Consider the following 7,773-nt stretch of genomic DNA (forward strand, 5'->3'; position numbering starts at 1 on the left):
TCAGGAGAAAAAGAGTAAATGTCTCTGGCCTAATACTTCAAGCTTAGGTAAAAATATAAGTAAACATGAATATTCTTCTCTAATAAGCTTTTTATGGACAAAATAAATTATCATCATTTTAGTATTATACAACATGTTTTTATCTTTCTTCTTCTTAAAAGACTTTATGTTGGTCATGGAGAAAGTAATCGTTTAATTTTATCTTTTTTCATTGAGTAGCTTCAACTCTTTTTAATGTCATTTTTGTGTATGATGAACTTGATGGTGATGGATGTCTCAAATGCACTTCACATACAACATTAAATGTTATTTTATTATTTAATCAACATCTAAATAGTTGAGTGTACTTATATCTTCTTAAACAATATGTATTTATTTGAATTTGTCTAAAGTGCATAGTCATATGTAACAAATAGTATTTCCATAATTCACAATGCTAGCATATGAGATTTGTTGAAGAAGAAATATATTTAACTATTTATCCAAGAGATTATTTGATTTGAGTTATGCATAATATTGTATTGTTTATCAGACAAACCATTTATTTCTTACATGATCTATTATTGAACTAAAGCTTGTTGTCTTACATAGAAAACATGGTCATGTTTTATACTTAGTTGTTTTCAACACTTAATCAAAATCATAGAATATTGAACTTTTGGTTTAACATAGACAAAAGGTTTTTGTATCTCAAGCATTAAAAATGACCACTTTACTAAGTTAAAAAATGAAGAATTTTAGACCTTTTGTGAATCAACCATATACATCGCAATTTCTCCTCACCAATAACACCTTAACTAAATGAAATCGTAAAAAGAAATGATAAAACTATCTGAAAAATTACTAGGACCATACTTTATGATAAGATAACTCATTACCAAAATATTTTTATTGGCTGAAATAACGAACATTATTTTTATGTATAAAACCTAATACTTATAAAATTAGTGTTAGAAAAGAGTCTTTATAAATTTTAGAAAAATAAAAAGCTGAGTATAAATTATTTCCATGTTTTTTATTGTTTTTGTTATATCTGTAATATCAAGGATCAAATATTCAAGATTAATAAAGGTATATTTCCTTTGCCACCAAAATAAATTAAAGACTTTGCAAAAATTTATAGCTCTAGAACCTTCATCTCAGAAGAAACCATAAATATTAAATTTAATTATTTTTCTAATACTAATACGAAATTATCACTTATTGAGAAAGACTTTCCATACTAATATATTAGTTATTTAGGGTTAGATTCCTATAAATGTAGTTTTAAAAATGAAATATACATTTTAAGAAGAAAAAAATTATGTTAATCATTATCTACTTAATATTTTTAATTACGTTAGTTATTGCTTTAATAGTAAATAGATTGTAAAATAGTATGACTAAAAAATATAATCAAAAGAGTGAACATGAAGTTAAGGAAAAACAGATTTTAAAAAAGTATAATTTTCAGACATATTTGTTAATATCAAATAATTAGGTCTTATACTTAATCGGTCAACAGATGTAAAAGTTTATCATAACTATTAAAGTCATTTAATAAAAAAATACATTATTATTTATTATATAAAATTAAAGTTCATTTAATATTTCACCATTTAGTCTATTTAACTTGTTGTTATAATTAAACACAACGTAGTACATAGAATTTTAAAAAATACGAGTTTAATTATATATATATATATATATATATATATATATATATATATATATATATATAAAATCTCGTGATACTGGGCTTTCTAAGTAAAAATGAATAAAATGATAAGTTTGATTTGTTAGTAAAAGAAGTAAAATCTGTCTAAAATAAAAATATAGGTAAAATCTGTATAAAATAAAAATATAGGTAAAATCTAAAATGATGGATTTTCCTTTGATGGAAGAGCAGCCACAGGATTGATTAATGCGAAAAAAAGAAAAAGAAAAGCAATAGTAGTTAGTAGTAGTAATAACATTGATCTCGCGATATAATGTCGGCGCGGGCGAGACGACGGTGCCAAACGAAATCAGCAAAGGGTACGGCCTCTTTTGGAAAGCCCACAATCAAGGGTCGCCACGTATCGCAGCCGAACATCTGGACGGAGCACACGTCTGTGGGCCCCACGCATCTGCCTCGGCATTTATTGGCTCGTTTAATGAGGCGCACCCAATAAAATAAACCCTCACACCTCATAACCATAACCCCCCTTCCCCGTCTCTTCTTAATCTTAACCACGGTCCGGTTACAACCTTGTACGGCTCGTGCTCCTCTCCGCGACCCGAACCGGACGCACGCAATCTGTCCACAACAACACCAACAACCGTGAAAATCTTCATTGCCTCTCTCTCTCTCTCTATCTCTCTCTTACTTTTGCTTGTGTGTTGTCACGCGTTTTATTCTCTCTCTCCTTCTTAATCATTCTCCACTTGCGCTCCGTTTCTCGCCGGCGATTGTCTCAGATCAATCGCCGCCTACTTCGCCTCGCCGTTCAATTCAAACTCTTGCTGGCGCGTGCGGCCATCTCCTGAACCCGAGGATCTCACCGTTGAGGTTCTGCGGGGTAATGTGCATCGGAATTCGAGGCTCCGGCGTTGCTGCTCGGTGGGCTCCGAATTCGGAACGCTGCGGCGGGTTTGGATCTGGAATTGGTTTCGGAAGGGGAAATTGAATTGACGGGCTTAGGGTTTGGCGAGGGGTGCATTTATGAAGGAGGTGCTGTTGGGTGGGGGAGATAAGATTGAGAGGAAGAAAGCGAGGGTGGTTTGGGAAGGGTTGATGATGATGGGTCTCAAAGGGGAGAGTAACAACAAGCTGAGGAATTCGATGGTGGTGTCATCGTCGTCGTCGAGGTCGTCGAGGATGAAGCTGTGGATGATACGTGCGACCACATCGGTGTTGCTATGGACCTGCGTCGTTCAGTTAACGGCGTTGGGTGACGTGTGGGGGCCTAGAGTCTTGAAAGGGTGGCCTTCGTGTTTCACTTACGAATCTGCGCTCACTGAGTTGCCGTCTTCTACCCCTGTAGTGCTCCCACCCAAGAGTCAGTAGTAATTGATAATTTCTTCTTTAGTCGTTTTCATCTCTTTGTTCCTGCGTTTTACGTGATATTGGGTTTATTTGTTTCCTTTTTTATCTTATTGTTGTTGTTGGCAGGGGTGTATAAGAACAATGGTTACTTGATGGTGTCGTGCAATGGAGGACTGAACCAAATGAGAGCAGCGGTGAGTGGTGGTTGGCGCATGCTTTTGCCGTTTTTCTTTTCTTTTCTGTTTTAGGTTTTCTGATTTGGTGATGCACTTACTTTGTGCAGATATGTGACATGGTGGCTATTGCAAGGTATTTAAACGTGACACTTATAGTGCCTGAATTGGATAAAACGTCCTTTTGGGCTGACCCCAGGTTAGTTTCTCATTCCATTTTGGTGTATATTGTTTCAGCAAACTATTAGTGTTGCGAGGGTATAATGTAGTAAGTTTAATTAGTGTTTGATTCTCTCGTCACTTTTTGGTTTTAGGGTCTTTTTTCTTGCACAATATCACCTTACTCGGCAATCGATTTCTCATCCAATGTTTTATGAAAATTGTTTCTGAAATAAGTGCCTCGAAAATGGAAAATTGAAAACAGTTGGGGCATGTTTTCTCTCCTCAATTCTACACTCATTTTTGTGCTTGTACCGCCCTCCACTACTTTCTCTACGTGTGTGCTTTTTAAGCAGGATCTGTTCTCAATTGATGTATTCTTACTTGTGTATCAGTGAGTTCCAAGACATCTTTGATGTGGATCATTTCATTACATCCTTGAGGGATGAGGTTCGGATATTGAAAGAGTTGCCTCCTAGACTGAAGACGAGAGTGGAGAAGGGATTACTTTACACCATGCCACCGATTAGTTGGTCTGATATATCATACTATAAGAACCAGGTTAGTTTCAATAATCCTTGGGCTGACAAGTTTACAATTTTTAAAATGCTTTATTCTTTCTAAATTTCGTAGTACTATGCATGTCAATTGTGTTATTTCCAGTTTCTGTTTTTCTGATGTAAAAACATATGGCATGATTATTCTTTCAGATTCTACCTTTGATACAAAAGTACAAAGTCGTCCATTTAAATCGAACCGATGCTCGGCTGGCCAATAACGAACAACCTTTGGAGATTCAGAGGCTGCGATGCAGAGTCAATTTTAGTGCTCTCAGATTTACTTCTCAGATTGAGGACTTAGGCAAAAGGGTGATCAAACTTCTGAGGCAAAAAGGCCCATTTCTGGTGCTTCATCTCAGGTATGAAATGGACATGTTGGCATTTTCAGGCTGTACACAAGGTTGCAACAGTGATGAGGTGGAAGAGTTGACAAGGATGAGGTGAGTGTTCTTCCTAGTTCAGCTGTTCTTAATTTTCAGGGTATTCTCTCAATGTGGCCTTTGAAAGGATATTTTCATAGGAATCTTTCTTAAATTTCAATTTACTATGCATTGCCAGATATGCTTATCCTTGGTGGAAAGAAAAAATAATTAATTCTGATTTGAAGAGAAAGGATGGTTTGTGTCCTTTAACACCTGAGGAGACTGCTCTTACACTTAGGGCCCTTGACATCGATAAAAACATTCAAATCTACATTGCAGCTGGGGAAATATACGGTGGAAACAGGAGAATGGCAAGTCTTGCGGAGAACTATCCAAGACTGGTAAGTAACTTAAGGCTTAAGGATCCTGCAAATTGTGATGCTTATTGCTGTTCGACTTCCTCTTACCATTTGCTAATCTATTACTTTTGAAACAGGTCAGAAAGGAAACACTGTTGGAACCATCGGACCTTCAGTTCTTCCAAAATCATTCCTCTCAGATGGCAGCATTGGATTACCTTGTCTCACTAGAGAGTGATATTTTTGTTCCTACATATGATGGAAATATGGCCAAAGTAGTTGAGGGACATCGGAGGTATGTTTGGCTAATAAGAATTCTCATAGTGATTTACTGTTCTACTCATTAACAAATTCATCCATTGATAATTTGGTCAACCAGTAAACTTGTTTTAGTATATTTTGGTAGGAGATTTTCTGTGCACCAAAAATTTCGAATAGTTATGATTAAACAATTTTTTTATACACTTCTGTGGAAATTGGTCCTTTTTAACGAGGAATACCAACATAGAAATGTTTCTACCATAGCTGTTTAAGCACCACTATGTTAACTCCCAAAATTTTCCCTACTTAATTCATACGAAACTTAAGTAATAAAGTTCAAAGTGAGATGACTAGTGCCCTTTATTTCCTGCTATAGATATCTTGGGTTCAAGAAGACGATTTTGTTGAACAGAAAGCTCCTAGTTGATTTGATAGATCAATACCATAATGGAGAATTGAACTGGGAGGAATTCTCTTTAGCTGTGAAGGAAGCTCATGCTGATCGCATGGGCAGTGCAACTAAAAGATGGGTAATCCCTGACAGGCCCAAAGAAGAGGACTATTTCTACGCCAATCCAGAGGAATGTTTAGAACTATCAGATGGTATGTTGAGCAGTACGTGAGTGATGTGTTTGGAAATAAGAGAATTTACTTGTTCCCTCTCGTGGGTTTTCTACCACAGATATTAAGATAGGTCTCCATGAAGTTTAGCAAAGATGAAGACAGTTTTTTTGTACCGAAGAGGCAGTCCTAGTGACTGTTCGAAGGGGGAGGGGATAGGCTTATCATGAAAGCTCGAGAAGGTCAAGCAAGGTAGCCGAGGATACTTTATATATAAAAGTTGCAAATAATCCATCACATTCATGTATAGAAGCCACACCCTGCAATTACAGGGTGAGAGCAGATCAAACTGCATTGTACACGGAGGGATTCATATACAAATTTGGATTCAGGAACTGCAGTTCGTGGAAGCGTTATTCCTTGGTACCAAAATTTTTCCTTCTCTTCTAGATATAAATATAGTACAATTACAAATATTTTTTCCTTTACCACCCTTCTTTTTATTTAACACGATCATTGTCAGTTTTCGAATTAATCTCGCTGTATAATTTGTTTGTTCATGATTATTCTGTCCTAATTTCTTAGCTTTTGGTCATTATTAATAAGGGAAAGTGGTAGGTTGGACATTTCTTTCGTGTGATTTATATTTATTTATATTTGACAGAGTTGTTATCTTACCAATCGCAATCATGTATCCATAATTCATATCTATAATTCATGATATGATAATATGATGATATTATTTCAACTTAATTGGTATAATAATGGTATCTTATCAACGTCAACCACCTAATAGCGCTGAAGCAATAAGCCCATTTGAACAGTGATCTATTGTCCTCCTGCAAACCCGTCTCTTTAACCTATGGTTTTGGATGTAACTTGACTTGTTTTATTGATTAGAATCCTTATCTTATAATTAGGCAAATTGGAGTTGTTATAAGTTGAGTCTTTGTTCTCGAGTAAGACAGATGACAAACACAAACAATCAGTGCCTATTAAAAGTGGTCCACTTTGTTCTTTTGTTTATTCCATGCCGTAGTAGGAAATGGGAAATGATATATGATTAGAGTTTCCTAGTCGTTGACGAAGAATATTCATCCTTGATCCCCTTTCTTAAATTACTAGAGTCAAGTTGTATTTAACAAATTGATAAGTTGTATTCATCATTTTTTTTTATTGAAATTTATTAAAAACTATAAAAGTAAGAGGATTAAAAGCTTTTTTTTTTTAAATTACTTTTCTTTTATGCGTTATAGATTCGAATGAATTTGAGTATTCTTATCATTGAAATTTATTGCAATATTAGCTCTTGTACTAGTGAAAATATTGAAATTTTCTAACATTATTTATATTCATTAGTTATTATGAATTTTAACACATAATGTAGGTTTTCGTTTCGTCATTATGTTAGGCTATCTTATCAATAATCAATTTTGATGTCTATTGTTTTGTATGCTTTCATTACTTCAACGACGCTAAATAAAAATAGCATGCCATCATTCAATGTAGAGTCTCTTTCATTTATCTCAACAAAATTGAATGACCAATCAAACTGGATAATATCTAATTTGATGGAAGTGGTAAAAATCTAGTTTAAAATATACCTCGTGTTTTTAATGTCAGATAACTTTAAGTTAATTATGATGGAACAAATTTTACCTTGAAGTTCAAAATGTTAATGTAATCTCTGAAAATTTTGATATATTTAACAAAGTTAGTTAATGTGGCAAACATTACAAGAATAGGTATATTTAACTGAGGTTTTTTTAGCGTTTTTGGGAATTTTAATATCCTCTAAATACATTACGTGGTTTCACTATTTTTTTGGAAAAGCTGACGTCACTAACAATAATAAGTTACTGTTAACTTTCTCTGCAAATCTTCTTATATATGAAGAGAAAGTTTGAATAGAAAAACCTTCTCGTTTTTTATTTATTTATTAATATTAACTACATCGTTTTTTCAAACTTTCGTTTCTCATTTTCCATCTTCGACATTCGGTCAGCCGAAACAAACACAACATTAGTGTTTATTGTAAAATATCTTTTGCTAAATAACTTTATAACGAAATCTTCCTTGTTACTAAGAGTCATATTGTGTACTCAATTAGTCACAGTTTTTATATCATTGAGATAAAAGATAATCAACAGTGATTTTGTGCACTCGTTTCTAAGTTTAAAGTGGCAACAAAAAATATTTATAACCATTTTCTATTAATGGAGCCTTTGCAGTTATCTGTTAAAATATATTGTATCTCTTCTGAATAAAATGAATTTGTTTTATTTTAAATAAAAAATTGAAGAACAATAGGCTAATTAATAAAATATAAAA

The 7,773-nt window shown here is 33.8% G+C and overlaps 1 protein-coding gene across 1 annotated transcript; it reads left to right on the top strand.

The window, feature by feature from the left end:
• Positions 1-2,161: 2,161 nt before the first annotated feature.
• LOC124832920 (rhamnogalacturonan I rhamnosyltransferase 1-like) lies at positions 2,162-6,129 on the top strand. The gene is made up of 8 exons (XM_088106020.1): positions 2,162-3,020; positions 3,134-3,201; positions 3,291-3,379; positions 3,735-3,900; positions 4,050-4,339; positions 4,458-4,662; positions 4,758-4,915; positions 5,258-6,129. Exons 1-8 carry the CDS (start codon positions 2,684-2,686, stop codon positions 5,502-5,504), a joined length of 1,560 nt encoding a protein of 519 aa, XP_087962146.1. The 5' UTR covers positions 2,162-2,683; the 3' UTR covers positions 5,505-6,129.
• The last annotated feature ends 1,644 nt before the right edge of the window (positions 6,130-7,773 follow it).

The sequence above is a fragment of the Vigna umbellata genome, chromosome 2 (assembly GCF_029865625.1).
Source record: "Vigna umbellata cultivar VRB3 chromosome 2, Vumbellata_1.0, whole genome shotgun sequence".
In the NCBI taxonomy this organism is placed as follows: Eukaryota; Viridiplantae; Streptophyta; class Magnoliopsida; order Fabales; family Fabaceae; genus Vigna; species Vigna umbellata.